This window comes from Erpetoichthys calabaricus, chromosome 2, assembly GCF_900747795.2.
Source record: "Erpetoichthys calabaricus chromosome 2, fErpCal1.3, whole genome shotgun sequence".
Classification (NCBI taxonomy): domain Eukaryota; kingdom Metazoa; phylum Chordata; class Cladistia; order Polypteriformes; family Polypteridae; genus Erpetoichthys; species Erpetoichthys calabaricus.
This window is the reverse complement of record NC_041395.2, coordinates 325819140-325836464: the sequence shown is the minus strand read 5'-3', so window position 1 is coordinate 325836464 and position 17325 is coordinate 325819140. Positions and strand designations below refer to the sequence as shown.

The window sequence follows — 17325 nt, the reverse complement described above, 5'->3', positions numbered from 1 at the left end:
ACGGCGACGATCCACTGGACTAATTCCCTTCATAATTTTAAACCCTTCAATCATGTCTTCTCTTGATCTTCTTTTGCTTAACCTGATTCGGCTCAGTTCTTTTAGTCTTTCCTCAAAATTCACCCCTTATAGCCCTGGAATCAGCCCAGTCACTCTTCTCTGGACATTTTTCAACATTGCTATGTATACAGTACTCCAGACGAGGCCTCACCAGTGCATTACAAAGCTTCAGGAGAACCTCCTTGGACTTGTACTCGAAACACATCAAGGCGCTATATAACCAAACATTCTGTTAGCCTTCTTAATGGCTTCTGAACACTGTCTGGTGGTCTATAGTGTTGAGTGCACTGCAAATCCTAAATACTTCTCATTAAGTGTATTTTTGATTTTCAGACCTCCAAATTTGTAGTCAAATATATTTCTCCTTCCTACATGTAACACTTTACATTTACTTACATTAAGCTTCATTTGCCATAAGTCTCCCCATGTCTGTATGCTGTCCAAGTCCCTCTGTGATGATTCAATGGATTCTCAATTACCTGCCAATCCATCTATCTTGGTATCATCTGCAAACTTAACCAGCTTGTTATTTATATTCCTATCCAAAAAATTTTTCTTCTTCTTCTTCTTCTTCTTTTGTCTGCTTTCGTTAGTGGTTGCCACAACAGATCATCTTGTTCCATATCTTCCTGTACTCTACATCTTGCTCTGTCACACCCACCACCTTCATGTCTTCGCTCACCACATCCATAAACCTTCTCTTAGGCCTTCCTCTTTTCCTCTTACCTGGCAGCTCTATCCTCAGCATCTTTCTCCCAATATACTCAGCATCTCTCCTCTGCACATGTCCAAACAAATGCAATCTCGCCTCTCTGACTTTGTCTCCCAACCGTTCAACTTGAGCTGACCCTCTAATGTACTCATTTCTAATCCTATCCATCCTCGTCACATCCAGTGCAAATCTTAGCATCTTTAACTCTGCTACCTCCAGCTCTGTCTCCTGCTTTCTGGTCAGTGCCACCGTCTCCAACCCATATAACGTAGCTGGTCTCACTACCGTCCTGTAGATCTTCCCTTCACTGGTTCTACCACTGACCCCTACTTTTCACCCATTGCTTGCTGGTTTAGGCTTCAGTTTCCCTGAGCCCCTGCTCTGGATAAGTAGATTCAAAAAATGGATGGATGACTGAATTACTTTAATTGAGACTTTTTGTCATTAGTAGTAGTTCCGGCGCCGCTGACAGTGGCAGCCTTTTCAGCAGCTCTGTGTATGACTGTATGTGTATGACTTTTTCTACTTTTCTACTTCTTTTATTTTTCTCTTTTTTTTATTGATCACTCCTATCACTTTATTTTATGTGGATTCGTTCCCTGGACACACTTACTTTTACAACGTGGGCATGGATTTTTACACGCAGAGACTCGTCTATTCAAGTACTCAACTTCGAGCGCTGAGGACAAATGCCAGTGCTGGTGTGGTTCCCTATTTACTCGACGAGGTAAGAAGGCGGTATAGTGGCAGCAGAGCCGGCACTAAGCTAAAAATGAAGCAGCTTGCGAGAAAGTGGTGTTTTAAGCCTTCGGTGCCTTCTGTAATTCTGGGAAATGTAAACTCAGTCTCAAATAAGATCGACGAACTGGCTGCGCTGGTGAAAAATGTCAGAACCTACAGAGAATGCAGTTTGTTGTGTTTCTGTGAAACGTGGCTAACTACCACCATCCCAGATGCTAATGTGGAGCTACCCGGGTTTAGCACAGTTAGAGCGGACAGAGACGCAAGTACCTGTGGGAAGCACAAAGGAGGAGGACTCGCTCTCTATGTTAATACACGGTGGTGTAACTCTAGACATGTTAACGTCAAAGTCTCCACTTGCTGCAGGGACATCGAACTGTTGGCCGTAAGTTTGCGTCCCTATTACTTGCCCAGAGAGTTTGGACACGTCATTGTTGTCATCGTGTACATCCCTCCTCGGGCGGACGTGGAGACAGCGAGTGACATCATCCATTCTGCTGTTGCTAAGTTACAAACACAACACCCTGAGGCGCTTGTGCTAATCGCTGGAGACTTTAACCATGTGACACTGGACAAAACATTACCTGCCTTCTCCCAGTATGTGGACTGTAACACCCGGGGAAATAAGACTATTGATTTACTGTATGCAAACATTAAAGACGCATACAGTGCCACCCCGCTGCCTGTGCTTGGGAAAGCAGATCATAACCTGGTTCTGCTTCAGCCTCACTATAAACCAAAAGTGAGAGTCCTACCTACAACCACACGATCATTCAGGAAGTGGACCCCGGAGGCAGAGAAGGCTCTGAGAGAATGTTTTGGAACTACAGACTGGGATATCCTGCAGGGATCACAGAGTGAGAACATTGAGGAAGTTGTTGGCTGCACTACTGACTACATCAACTTCTGTATGGACATTGTAGTTCCAGTAAGAACTGTACACTGCTATGCTAACAACAAGCCATGGATTACAAGTGACATCAAGGGCCTTTTGAGCAAGAAGAAAAGGGCTTTTAAAGGCGGTGATCAGCATGAGCTCAAGCACGTGCAGAAGGAACTACGAGTCCAACTCAGGGCAGCGAAAGAGCAGTACAGGAGAAAGCTGGAGCAGAACTTGCAGAATAACAGCATGAAGGAAGTGTGGGATAGGATGAAGATCATCACTGGCTGCAGCTCGAAGCGAGGTACCACCATCGAGAGAGACGTGAAGAGAGCAAACCAAATGAACAACTTCTTTAACAGGTTTGACCACCCTAACCCACTCTCACTCTCACCTCGGAGTACTGCACCCTCCACACATCCTTCTGCTGATACCAGCATAGGAGAGACATCCCCACCCATAATTACAAAAGCGCAAGTGAGCAGAGAGCTGAGGAGACTTCGTGCCAGCAAAGCAGCGGGTCCAGATGGAGTATCGCCACGACTACTGAAGATCTGTGCATCGGAGCTGGGGGGTCCTCTACAGCGCATCTTCAACCTGAGCCTGGAACAGGGGAGAGTCCCGAGGCTTTGGAAAACATCTTGCATCACCCCAGTCCCAAAGGTATCACCTAGTGAGTCCTAGTGAGCTGAATGACTTCCGGCCTGTTGCTCTGACATCACATGTGATGAAGACCATGGACAGGCTGCTGCTTCACCACCTGAGGCCACAGGTTCAACATGCCCTTGACCCTCTGCAGTTTGCATATCAGGAGAAGGTGGGAGCAGAGGATGCCATCATCTATATGCTACACCTATCCCTCTCCCACTTGGACAGAGGCAGTGGTGCTGTAAGAATTATGTTTCTAGACTTCTCTAGCGCCTTCAACACAATCCAACCTCTGCTCCTTAGGGACAAGCTGACAGAGATGGGAGTAGATTCATACCTGGTGGCATGGATCGTGGACTATCTTAAAGACAGACCTCAGTATGTGCGTCTTGGGAACTGCAGGTCTGACATTGTGGTCAGCAACACAGGAGCGCCACAAGGGACTGTACTTTCTCCGGTCCTGTTCAGTCTATATACATCAGACTTCCAATACAACTCGGAGTCCTGCCACGTGCAAAAGTTTGCTAATGACACTGCTATCGTGGGCTGCATCAGGAGTGGGCAGGAGGAGGAGTATAGGAACCTCATCAAGGACTTTGTTAAATGGTGCGACTCAAACCACCTACACCTGAACACCAGCAAAACCAAGGAGCTGGTGGTGGATTTTAGGAGGCCCAGACCCCTCATGGACCCCGTGATCATCAGAGGTCACTGTGTGCAGATGGTGCAGACCTATAAATATCTGGGAGTGCAGCTGGATGATAAATTAGACTGGACTGCCAATACTGATGCTCTGTGTAAGAAAGGACAGAGCCGGTTATACTTTCTTAGAAGGCTGGCGTCCTTCAACATCTGCAATAAGATGCTGCAGATGTTCTATCAAACAGTTGTGGCGAGCACCCTCTTCTACGTGGTGGTGTGTTGAGGAGGCAGCATTAAGAAGAAAGACGCCTCACGCCTGGACAAACTGGTGAGAAAGGCAGGCTCTATTGTTGGCATGGAGCTGGACAGTTTGACATCTGTAGCAGAGCGACGGGCGCTCAGCAGGCTCCTATCAATTATGGAAAATCCACTGCATCCACTAAACAGTGCCATCTCCAGACAGAGGAGGAGCTTCAGCGACAGACTGCTGTCACTGTCCTGCTCCACTGACAGACTGAGAAGATCGTCCCCCCCCCAAACTATGCGACTCTGCAATTCCACCCGGGGGTGTAAACATTAACATTATACAATGTTATTATCTGTTTTTACCTGCATTATTATCAATCTTTAAATTTAATATTGTTTTTTGTATCAGTAAGGTGCTGCTGGAGTATGTGAATTTCCCCTTGGGATTAATAAAGTATCTATCTATCTATCTATCTATTAAAGACAGATGTTCTCATTTTGGTTACCAAAGGCATTGTACAATTTCATAAACCATTTCAGTGACTGCTTGGTGCAGCCTTTGTCAATGAGCTGTGGTGTTCCTAACTTAAATACAGCTTGGAAACAAATAGCCATGTTTTCTATCCTTAGCACAAGACTAGTGCGTGATAATACAAGTCTGTTTTTCATCCTAACCAATTTCTTAATCAGAGGTATCTTTCTTAACCTCCTTCGCATTAGACCCGAGTGCCACTTGGGCTGTAAAAACAGTTCTAAAAAGCGTTAGTCCCAAGTGTGACTTGGGCAACTGTATAGATGTGTCTTGCGTAAGACCCAAGGTTTACTTGGGCTGTGAACGTGCCAACAACGTTAGTGCCAAGTGTTACTGGGGTAAGAATATAGGCGTGTCTTGCGTAAGTGTCAGGCTTGAGCGTTACCTGGGCAATGGTGTAGTCGTGTCTTCTCCTGGCCTCATAATGGCATCTTGTAAGAAGAAACTCTCCTAAACAGTGATAACAAAAGGTGAATCTGTCTTCAGGCACTGAAATTGAAATGGTCAGTGAAACCGAAAGTGTTTGGCATTCTGAAAGTGACACTCGCAAATGTGCAATGTGCTGTTCATACTATTATTATTATTCATCATCATTATTATTGTTTGTATCATTATTATACTAAACTATATTACACTTCTGACTTTGTACTTTTAATGTTTTACACATTTTACAGTAGAAAGATGAGATTTAAGGTGGCACGGTGACGCAGTGGGTAGCGCTGCTGCCTTGCAGTTAGGAGACCCAGGGGTTCGCTTCCCGGGTCCTCCCTGTGTGGAGTTTGCATGTTCACCCCGTGTCTGCGTGGGTTTCCTCCGGGCAATCCGGTTTCCTCCCACAGTCCAAAGACATGCAGGTTAGGTGGATTGGCGATTCTAAATTGGCCCTAGTGTGTGCTTGGTGTGTGGGTGTGTTTGTGTGTGTCCTGCGGTGGGTTGGCACCCTGCCCGGGATTGGTTCCTGCCTTGTGCCCTGTGTTGGCTGGGATTGGCTCCAGCAGACCCCCGTGACCCTGTGTTCAGCGGGTTGGATAATGGATGGATGGATGGATGAAGATGAGATTTAATTAAAATGTAATTTGTCAAGACAAAAATGTAATGCTATTTACATGTTTTTTTTAATGTAATGTTAAGGAGGTTAATTAAAGCTGGTATTTTTGGCTAAAGAAGTACCACAGTGGCACAGTATTTAATGTTCCTACACCACAACTCACAAACTGCATGAGACGTCCTGGCTGTGTTACTTTCTGCATGAAATTTAAACATTCTCCTTGTGTCCAAACACTTTAATCTTTGAGAACTTGGCATGTTTTTTGGATTTGGAAAATACCTGCCAGCAGCTTAATCTGCGTGGCTTTATGATGAAATGGAGTAAGGCCCAAAGTAATGAACTGTAAGCTACACGTTTGTCAGTTCAAGCCCAACCTCAGCCACACAAATCCGTCTGTGTCCCATCTATAAAAACATTTGATAACAAGTGAAAGACATCTTGGATAAAGGCATCAAACAATTGTATAATAACTAGCTGTGCAAGCACATGCTGTAAAAAGGCCGGGTTTCTAGAAACTATTGAAATCGTCAGAAAAAAACTAAAATGCAGTGTTAGTGGTTTTGTTTTGTGGATGTGCTCGCCCCCCGTGTCTGTCAGCGGCTAAGCAAGTTTCTCTCTCCTCAGAGGTTTTGTTTTGCCGATGTGGTCACTTCGCTTTTGTATTAGCAGCTAAGCGAGTTTGTCTTTCGTCTGCGGTTTCGCTTTGGCGACGGAGTCTCTTTCTTTCAGCTTCATGCTGTAACCTCGTACTTTTGGGCCGGATAGACAGACACAAAATTCTACGTGCAGATGTTTATATTTAAGACCAGTAACGCCGCACTGCACGTTAGCATTCATAGTTTTCATCCTCTTTTCTCTGGACGTTTACCATTCGTTTGCTCAGAGGTTGATATGCTTGCTGCTTCCTCAGCAGCTCTTCTTTTCTCCACCCTAGCGGCTCGCTTCTTCTCTTTTTTCGTCGGCATCTTTTTGCATTAAAACTGATTAAGTCAGTGTTTGTGTTGCAATTACTTAGTACGTTTTCCTTAATTTTTCACTTAAGCATGATTTAAGATATGAAGAGGTAGGGGAAGAGACGGTGAAAGTGGTAGAGAAGAGAACGGTGCCTGTACACATGCGCTGCATGACTGCCCTGCTGCCCACTGCCGAGTTGATTCTACAATAAAATAAAATAAAAATAAAAAGAGGAATAACCTTGGAGGTCAATCATCACCCAGAAAGCAGATAGTAGACTTCAAATAGTATATGTTTGCCAAATTTCAGGTCAACAGGTCAAATGGTTTGCTAGCTACAGGTGATTTACAATCCTGGACAGACAAACGAACAGCCACAGCAGCGTATTATATATAAAGATAAGGAACTGGAATACCCATAGAAAATCCATACCGGTCACAGACTATGATCCAGTCAGGGATTAAACCCCGACTACCAGAGATGTGAAGTAGCAGTATTTACCATCAATGGTTCCCAGTATGTCAACCATCGTGAAGACATTACTAACAAAGCTACTGCAAACAAAAGAAGAATTCAGTAATAATAAGCAAGTAAAATGTGCATATTAGTGTTCATGACACACACTCAATTCTATTCTTTCATAGCTCTCTTTCTTATGTACAGGCTCAAAACACTTAAACAAATTTACCAGTATAATAAGAGAACAGGAACATAGCAAGGTTAAAAATAACAAACTCACGCCAATGTAAAGTCTCATTTAAATAAAAGCTGAGATATGGGTAGTTGACAACTATAGGAAGGAAAGGACCTACAGTTGACAGCTGTAATAGATATCCGGTGACCTTGCCCAGTCGGGATGTCCTTTTGAGGAAAGGACCTGGGGAGAGGTGTGGTATAGCAGGTCTGTCCACAGCTCTCTTGACAAAGGCCAGTTTTATTTAAATAAATCACCGCGCTCGCGGCGTTGCAAGGGGCGTGGTAGTGTGGCTGAAGCGGTTTCCGGGTGGATTCCTGCTGCGGGCGTCTCTCACCTAAGTGCACAGGTGAGGGACGGTCCGCAGCGTAATTGTACCCGGGAACTGTTGATTGCCACAGCTGCCATGTCCATTATATATAGAGAAGCCCGAGACGGTTCGAGGAGAAAAGAGAAGGAAACGGAGGTTGCAGAAGGAAGCAGGAAGCGAGCGAGTGAGAGTAAGCCGGTGAAGGAAAGCGAGAGAGAGCAGGCTCGCGGCAGCTGAGCAGGCAGCCTGGGTGTTTGGCCGACACCCGGGTAAGTAGTAGAGGTGGTCACTCCGTAGAGTTAAGTATGAAAGACGGGAGTGACCGGGAGACGAGTGACACTCCGCTTAAGGCAGTGGAAGGCAGCGGGACTTGGGACGTGGTGTCCCCAACGTGAGTGCCTTGGTCGTTGTGGAATTCCAAGTCACTGTCAGGGGGAGCCAACCAGAGCCAAGGATCGGAAAGGCGACTGACAGTAGTAGAGTCAGGCACAGAGAAGGTCAGCTGCAGAGAGAGCGTCTCGCCTGTTGCAGGGTCCGCATGGGAGAAGCAGGTGAGGCGCTAATGGAAAAGAAGCACCGGGCTTGTCATTTGTGTAACTGTTTTAAAAGACAGTTTCCTGAACAACGTTTTAACCTCGGTTTTAAAGGATTGTTTTTGTATGATTTTTAAACCTCCACATTTCTTTTAAGGATTATTTATTTGATGACTTTTGAATGCACTGCCTCACTGTCTAGATCATCGATGACATTACCGATGGTGTTGGGTTCAAGGGCTCCCTAATAGAAGATGGGTGCATGGAGCTGAACCCGCATCGTCACAAGAGGACATATCACTAGCAGTAACTCCCCTGGGACACGAGAGGGCAGCCCCCCTGGTTTACATCGGGGCCACGGGACTGGAGCTCACAAGCTCAACCCTGCTGGGGTCTGTGGTCACCGACAGGGGGTGCCTGGACAGCTCTGGAGCCACGGCATGCAGCACTTCCGCCACACCAGGAAGTGCTGTCGGAAGTTGATCAAGGAGCACCTGGAGCACTTCCAGGTGTAGTATAAAAAGAGGCCGCCTCACTCCATTCAGGGGCCAGAATCGGGTGGAAGAGGACGGAGCTTGCGAATGGAGGAGTAGAGGTGGCAGAAGACTTGGGAGAAGACTTAAGAAGAGAACTCTCTGCTATGCAGAAGAAAAATAATAAATAGAGTGTGCATTTGAACATTGTGCATCCTTGATATCTGTCTGTGGCTGGGCTTCTTTTACACAGCATTCCTGCAGAAAACACACTTCTGGTTGGTCCATGGTGCTTCAAAACAGACAAAGGCATAGTTTTGATGGCCAACCTCTACCTCCTAGACATTCATAAACACAAGATGAGTAAACTGTGAACGTCTGGTCTTTCTACATTCATCATGGCTAAACATCTTGCAAAGTAAAAACTCACTCAACTGAGCATTTTGAATTAAAACAGAAAAGAATAAATGGGATAGTATAATTAAACAAGGACTTAATTAAAAGTCAAAGGCTGGAGTCTGATTATGAACCTGGTGAGGCTGAATAACAGCAGCCTTGGTCATTCTCCAGGACCAGGATAGAAAATGCTGACTTAGACCAATTTCAAAATGTATCCTGCATTAAATTAGTCTCCACATCATGTCTCCATTTAGCTAAAAGGCTGAAATGGAAAATCACGCCATTGTTCAAAGTTTTTCTTTTATAGCATTTTTTTTTCATATTTTTTTGTATATATAAATTTAAATTACTCTTGAGATTACTTTATTACATATTTCTTGGGTTTCAAATTTCATAACCACCTACAGCTTCAAAGACATCTAAGCGTACCTTGAGACTTTTATTAGGAATTAAGTTTTAATAAACTACAGTCTCTATTAAGGCAAAATCAAAGTGTTTTAAACATTGCTAAACATCAAAAAAATTAGGAATTTACATGAACTTATTCTAAGATGAAATGAATTTTAAGGCTCCGGGATCTAGGCCTAACTGAAAAAGCTTTATCAGCAAGTTCCAGTCATTCCTTCTATCAGAATAAAATGGCTTATGGTTACAGAGCCATTAGTCCAATTTGTCATAGAAAAAGGACCCCCAAGATCGCATATCTGAACGACATACCTCACGAGTGGCCAATCTGTCACTCAGCTCTTCAGCTTTCACAGTGTCCCCTTCAGCAATGGCCTTCTCAATGTTCTTTTCTAGGCATGTCTAAAAATAAAATGAAATCATACAATTCAAAAACGAACCAAGTGAAAATTATGCATTACAACATTTTATTTCAAATCAGGCATCCTTCAAAAATCTATGTAGGATTTGTAACCTCAGCATGCAGTTTTATGAGGAAAAAAAAAATTAAAGAGCCTGAAGATCAGGTATTAAGCTTACACAGGCAAGAGGAGATTTACAAAGCTAAACCATATCCTTTAATTGCATAATATTTCAAAGAAATGTCAGGTGTTTTAAAGAACTGCACCATCCAATTTACATTGCTAAGCTGACTGTGCATTTTCTGGCCACTTTTTTGGGGGGTCAGTGCCCCCTATTTAAAAACACCCAGTGTTCGATTATGACCACCTATTAAGTAACTTATAGGACCCAATTTTGACTCAATGATGGCCTGAACTCTTTGAGGCAATAAAGAGAATTCATGCTGATCTCAGTCTCTGCATCCAGAAACTTAACATGATCTGCTGCTGCTGCTGCTGCTATAGCCCATCTCTTTCAGGGTTCAACATGGCGACATGCAGAGATGGTCTTCTTTTAAAGGCACTGCTTTTGGAGTATTTCTGCTGGCTTGAAGGAACCTGGTCATTCTCCTCTGACCTTTCTAACAATTAAGTGCTTCTCATTGGATTTTATTTTTTGTTTTTTTCTTGGCCAATTGTGTAGTGCATGGAAATCCAGTATGGCAGCTTTTCAGAAATGCTGGAGCCACAAACCATCTGGCACCAACACTAGTCGCTTAGATCAGGTCTTGGAAATTCTAATGCAGGGGTCCCCAACTCCGGTCCTGGAGGGCCCCAGTGGCTGCAGGTTTTCATTCTCACCATTTTCATAATTAGTGCACTGTTTTTGCTGCTAATTAACTTATTTTGAATTAATTTATTTGACTTGTTTTTTTTTTTTTGATTTGTTCCCCTGAATTTCTTCATCGTTCCTCTGAATTGCTTCATTTTTTTTCCATTAACAGAAATGAAATGTGAAGTGAGTGAGCAGACAGAAGAACAACTAAATCAGGGCCTCGAACGCCAACCAATTTCACTCCAACCAGTTACTTAATTACGCACCAATTCTTGTCATTAATTTCCATATATACACTCACATATAAGTCGGGTCTTGAAACCTGAAAAATCGATCATAAAATCAGACCCCAACTTACATGCCCGTTCAAAAATACGACTGTAATCAGAATATAAGCTTAAAATGTCACTGTGCTCTGTGCAAATATTTTAAATCTGCTTTTCCTTTCTTCTCACATGTACAGCTAACACAAAGCTAGATTTAGCACACAAGGGCTCATCATTTAGAACTGCTAGGCAAGCATTTTAAGACAAGACAGGTTAAGTACAACTGCAAATGGGCAACGTGCACTATTTTTGTGTGTTAAGAGTCAGCATGAAATTGTATCCTTTCTTTGCTTTGTTTGGGATTGTATTATTCACCTAAGTGGGGGCCTGCACATGGAGAAAGAGTACAAAGCCTTGGAACATTGCCCGGCACACCTTTGAAGCCGACGGACGGATGGGAGATAACGTCATTCGATCCTGAAAATCCTTCCAACGCAGAGACGAAAATGGCAGACTCTACACAAGGTCCTGTCATGGCTTCCCGTCTGTTATGCCACGTAAACCGTCATTAAAGAAAGCTAAGTTATTTTCTCTTATGTGATTTCTTACCACTGTATCACTAAGGGAGGGATATGGCCTCTTTATAATACATCTATTTAGGTTCAGGTTACTTAAGACCCCACAAATGCAAAACAAATGTATTTCCAGGGAGCTAACGCCTCCTAGTGGGAAACAATGACATCAAATTTTGTTGCAGCAGCACAGTTACCAATTTCTTTCGCTACTTCAACAACGTTTAATTTAAAACCAGCTTCATATTTTCTTCTGATCGAACGCTTCATCGTAGATAAGGGATGCTCTTACGATAAAGGTGTAGGAGGGTGTGAAATACAAAAAACACAAATTAGTGAAAATATCACTTCGGAATAGTTTAGGTATTACTTTGTGGTCACATAGGCACAGTAGAGAGAGACAGAGATAGAGTTTAGGAGCACACGCTGATACAGTAAAGTGCCGCACCCACATAGAAAAAAAAGGCCATGTGCTCCATGGTTACTCTCTCAGGTGGACATTAGCATATCATAATCTCTTGCACCAATAGCATGAGTTTTATGCATTTGACTTACACGACCAACATTATAAAATACCAGAAATTATACGGTAAAATCAAGTCCCGACTTATCTGCGAGTATATACAGTAAACCCGTTCTTTAATTCCAAGTCTTGTTGCGGTTCTCATTGTACAATAGTAGACATTTCCAAAATTGTTGATTTTCTTTATTCTAAGAGCACTGATAAAATGTTTTGTGGACCTGAGCAGATCAACATTTCTGAGACCTTCATCTTTCTTTATTTTCAGATACTGTATGATGGACACAGTTTTGTTGGTCATGTTTTGGTTAATTTTGTAGCTGATTATTGTTTAGCTGCTAATTAAAGAAAAAGAAACAATTAAGGGGTCTGACTCTTCAAAAGCAAGTCAAATAAAATTAATTCAAAAGAAGTTAATTAGCAACAAAAATAGGTCACTAATTAAGAAAAGGGTTAGAATGAAAATCTGCAGCCACTGTGGCCCTCCAGGACTGGACATGGGGACCCCTGACCTAATGGTTGGTCAAATAGCAATTAAACTTCTTGATCATGAATGCAAGGTGTATAGACTAAACTGAAAGCCCATGATTGGCTATTTAGAGGACAGGGCTATTTATACAAATGCGTAAATGGACCTAATAACATGGACACGGAGTAGATTACTGATGAAATGGAGGTATATAATGAGTTAAACACATTTAGCTTGATTAGTTCTGTTAACTCAGATGATGGGCAGCTACCGTCTAAGATAATTTCATTTAAAAGGGACAAAGGCAAATGGAGTCATTTAAATCAAAAGACACACTGGCATGAAGAAGACACAAATGCCAATTTATTTCCAAAAAAATAACCTCCTACAACACGCTCATCATTAAAAGACTCGTCTGTTAATAAAATAATGATGGCTTAGAAAAGCACGTCCTGAGCCGAAACAGTTTGATGGACATAAGAGCTTGTCTTTATAATTAAAATCTGTGACAGAAATCAAGCCATCTCCTTCAAATCTTGTTGGCAAATGTGTCAGTGGAGCGGTGCTGCGCTTCAGAAGATAATTTCTAACTACAAATGAACGCAGTGCTGGTGGCCTCCAGGAGCCTTTATATCTAAACTGTATGAAGTCTTGAAAGCAGATTGTATTTTTTTTTTTTTTGCAAATGTTACTGAAATGTATACTTAGCAATTTTCTGATCTCTCTTTTAAAAAAAAATGGCAGTATTGTTTGATACTTTCTGTCCGTAAATGCCAGAATGAGCTATAAAACCTACCTTCTGAATAGCAGCAGATAGAATGACTGAAGAAATCTATTTGCTACTAAATCAAAAAGGTAACATCTCATTAGACAGCTAGCTAGTTGTCAGGAACTATAGCAGCAATTCCATTCTAAGGGTGGAACACCATCTTGTTTACTTTGTAAAATGCTGTGTACCACTGCCGGCTGAGAAAAGCACTATATAAATATGGACTGTTTGATTACCACCCTTAGAATAATGAGAGCACAGGATGATATTGCAATGAGCAATGAGAGAGCACTGAAAATGGATAGATGGATGAAAAGAATCAGATTAACAAATGAAAAACACAAATGTTTACTGACTCCCTTACTTAGAATGAGGGACAAATGTATTCAACAATCTGCCCATCTACTTGCTTCAGTCTCTCTTTCTCTTGTCGGTTTAATAGCTATTTTTACCAGTAATACTGGTTAGCCACTTGCCCTCCCAATTTAGGAGTTATCAGAGCAGAAGTTCTTATGGCTGGATGTCCTGTCTGATATCAACTTTATTTAGTCACTTTTTAAAGACACACAAAATAGATGATGCCTATTATTTACCTGATGTTCTTCTCTAATACTAGCTGTCCCCTGAGGCTCTGCCACGTAGTAGAGAAACAGGACAAACTTTAAAAACCAATTAAGTAAAAAAAAAAAAAAAAAAAAAAAGGGTAATAATTTGTATTGAGAAGAATTTATATTGATAGCTTTCATATCTGAGAGCCTCTTGATATACAATATTTTTGGTTTGCTATCAGGGGCGAGAATTTAGCTGTGATCTCTTTGGCAAAAATGTAAAAAAGTTGGCAAGGTATCTCTGGCCAAGAAGGTCGGTACACTCCATTGTCAAACATTGGCACTGTATCTGATTGTGTTCAGCTCTGACAGGAGAGCGTCCCCCACATGGGGACAAGAGAACGTGGCCGTGATATTTCTGCCAATGAGCAGGTACCCTCTAAAACACATATAGCTCTGATCTCTCTCTCTCAAAAACGTCAATCATTACTCTTTAACAATCTCTAAGTGATAATGTCTGCCGAACAAATAAGTATCACTAGCTAAGTGGAGGCAAGGTACACTCCAACAAGTGGCAAGAGGTAGAGCGAATCGAACAGAGGCTGGCGCATGAGTGAGGAGGGCGCTGCCCGGCTCCCTACTCCTGAGGTCCTGCCTCCGCCTCCCCCTCCCCTTGGCCTGCAGCCTGTCTCTCAGATTCGTGTGAATCAATCAGTGCCACAACCAAAATATAATACTTAGCGCAATAAGAGAAGTCACAAAATCAACCAGAATGTTCTAGCAAACTATAGGGAAAAAAAAAATCTAAATTCGTTAAGTAGTTCTCTAGTGAGAAGCGGTTAGACATGCAGACAGACGTTGGATTTTACATATCTCTTTACTATAAAAAAAAATCTTGGAAGGAGACGAGACGTGATTGTCTCAGAGACACTTTCACGTCTCGCGAGATGAGTCTTCGTGCCAAGTGATGTAACCACGCCCGGGGCCGGAAGCCCCGCGAGACAAGAGCTTATACAAAGAGATTTGGAAAAGTCCTGTGTGGTTATGTCAGACACATTTCTTGTAGAGGGAAAGAAACGATATTTACTCAGGGGCAATTATATGTTGCGTTGTCACGATGTAATTCCAAACACGGAGCGAGCAGGGTTAGGGTTAGGATATACATATTATGTACACCCTCAATGGTGTCACTGTTTCCACAGGGCTACAGTGACTAAGCAAAAGATACTGCACCTAGGATTAAGTGGTTTAAAGCTTAAAGTAGACTTACCACCATTGAATAATCTGTTTTGTACATAAATGAAAATCCGTAAAAAATGGTCGGCTCATTTCAATTTATACAGACACAGTTTGGCAATGCTTTACAACAACAGGTTGACATAAACTTTTACGATATATGAAAAAGAGGCTAAAAAGAACTATTAATGGCCACTGAGTTATGCAGCATCTCCACTCAGTTCGGAGACATGTCATATACAGAGGTATTCAAAGATATCTGTGATCATGGGGTGCACAAGTGGGGAACAGAAGAAAAAAAAATACAGAGGCACAGAGGGTGACTTTGTTGACTGACGAAGGTTAAATCAGATGCAGCTCGATGGAAGCAACACCACTAAATGGTGAAGGACTAGAGAAACAGCAAGGTTTCCCCAACTTTGGTCTGGATCCAGTGAGCATAAGCTAAGTCTGTTTAAATGTACAAGAATCTTGAGGTGAACATGGATAGTAATCTAAATTGAGCTATAAACACAGAGTCTATATGCAAAACAAAAAAGACCAGGGTCGACTAGAGATCCTGAGGAGGATTAGGTATGCTGCTGTGGGCACAACACTTCTGCATGTTCTGTTAGACTGTGGCTGTAAGTGCACACAGAAGAGTGTTGGGACAACAGCCTGAGAGCAGGAGATGGCAAACAACAGAACAAGTTAAACAGGCTAGCTCTGCTGTGACACTAGCCTAGGCTTTCTAGAGGCAGTAGTAGACAAGAAGGCTGCTGGCAAAACCATTATGAGCATTTCTCACACCTACTACACAATGCCCCAGTCGACCAGCACAGCACCGACTCCCATTTGTTTTCTTTAACCCTATATTAATCTACATCTTTATATTAGTTACTAGCTGTCCCCTGCAGTTCCGCCCACGTAGTAGTGAAGCAGGACAAACTTTAAACATCAAACAGGTATCACTAGCTAAGCGGAGGCAAGATACACTCTGAAACGTGGCCAGAGGTAGACCAACTCGAACGGAGGCATGCGCGTGACTGAGGATGGCGCAGCCTGGTTCCCCACTCCTGACGTCACGTTTCCCCCTCCCATCATATCCACAGACTCTGTCTTGGATTAGCACGAATAAATCGGTACCGCAAGCGAACTATGATACTTGAGAGAAGTCACAAAATTAACCAGAATGATCAAGAAAATTATAGAAAAAAACCTGATCTAAATCCGTTAAGTAGTTCTATGGTGAAAAGCAGACAGACATACAGACATCCTGGACAGACGTACAGATAGCAGTTGGATTTTAGGGAGTTTGGAGGGGGAGCAGTGAGTTTAGGACAGGCCAGGTTTAGATCTATACCTGGAGGAACAAACAACGGTGTAGAAATTAAAATGCGTAGTAATGTAAATTCTAAGCAAACATTTAAATGTAGAAGGAGTAACACATTAAAAATAGCTTGCCTTAATGCTAGAAGTATCAAAAGTAAAGTAAGTGAGTTGGAGTTGTATGTAGCAGGGCATAATTATGATATTATAGCAATAACGGAAACCTGGCTAAATAACAAAGATGGGGATGAGTGTAACATACAGGGATACACATTTTTTAGGAAGGATAGAACAGAAAAGGAGGTGGGGTTCCTATTAATGCCAAACAGAATTTAAATGCAAGTCCTCTTCAGTTGGATGATGAGCCCCATCTTAGTGAGGACATGTGGCTTCACCTGGAAAATATTAGGGAAAGAGGTCTTATTTTAGGAGTGTGTTATAGACCACCCAATACAGACAATAATTTCAACACACATCTTGTTAGTAATATCAAAAAGGCAAGTTTACAGGGAGATATTATAGTCATGGTGGACTTTAATTATAAAAATATTCAGTGGGATAACCTTGCAGATGGAGGAGCACAAGAGCAGGAGTTTTTATAAGTAATCAGTGTCTGTTTTTTAACTAGGTATGTTAAAAGTACCAACACGGGGTGAAGCCTGTCCGGATTTAGTATTTGGTAATAATCAGGATAGAATTGAGGGTGTAGTGGTGATTGAACCACTAGGGTCAAGTGACCATAATATAATACAGCTATCAGTGTTTTGTAAGAGTGCAGATGCAAAGACTAAAATTGTTAAGTTCAACTTTAGTGGGGCAAATTTTGAGCAGATGCAACAGTCTAAGTAGGATACACTGGGATAAGCTTTTAAGTGTGGAGACAGTCAAGGAGCAGTGGAACAGGTTTAAAAAATGTTTTACGTGTAATGCAGGACATATACATACCTAAAATTGGAATTAATAAGAAACTGAAAAAAACTCCACAGTGGATTAATAAAGATTTAAAAAAGAAATTGCAAAGGAAAAAAACTGCTTTATAAGGCAAATAAGACTAATGATGGCAGATAAGGCAAAAGATGACCCTAAGAGATTCTTTCAGTATTTTAGTAGTAAAAGAACAGTCAAGGAGGAGGTCAAGTGCATCA

The 17325-nt window shown here is 42.2% G+C and overlaps 1 protein-coding gene across 1 annotated transcript in view; it reads right to left on the bottom strand.

Annotated features, from left to right (window-relative positions):
* fam204a (family with sequence similarity 204 member A) overlaps positions 1–17325 on the bottom strand; it is a 130104-nt gene that overhangs the window by 69594 nt on the left and 43185 nt on the right. Inside the window, exon 5 of the mRNA XM_051923515.1 lies at positions 9590–9679. Within this exon, the coding sequence (XP_051779475.1) occupies positions 9590–9679 (90 nt within the window). The remainder of the gene's footprint in view (positions 1–9589; positions 9680–17325) is intronic.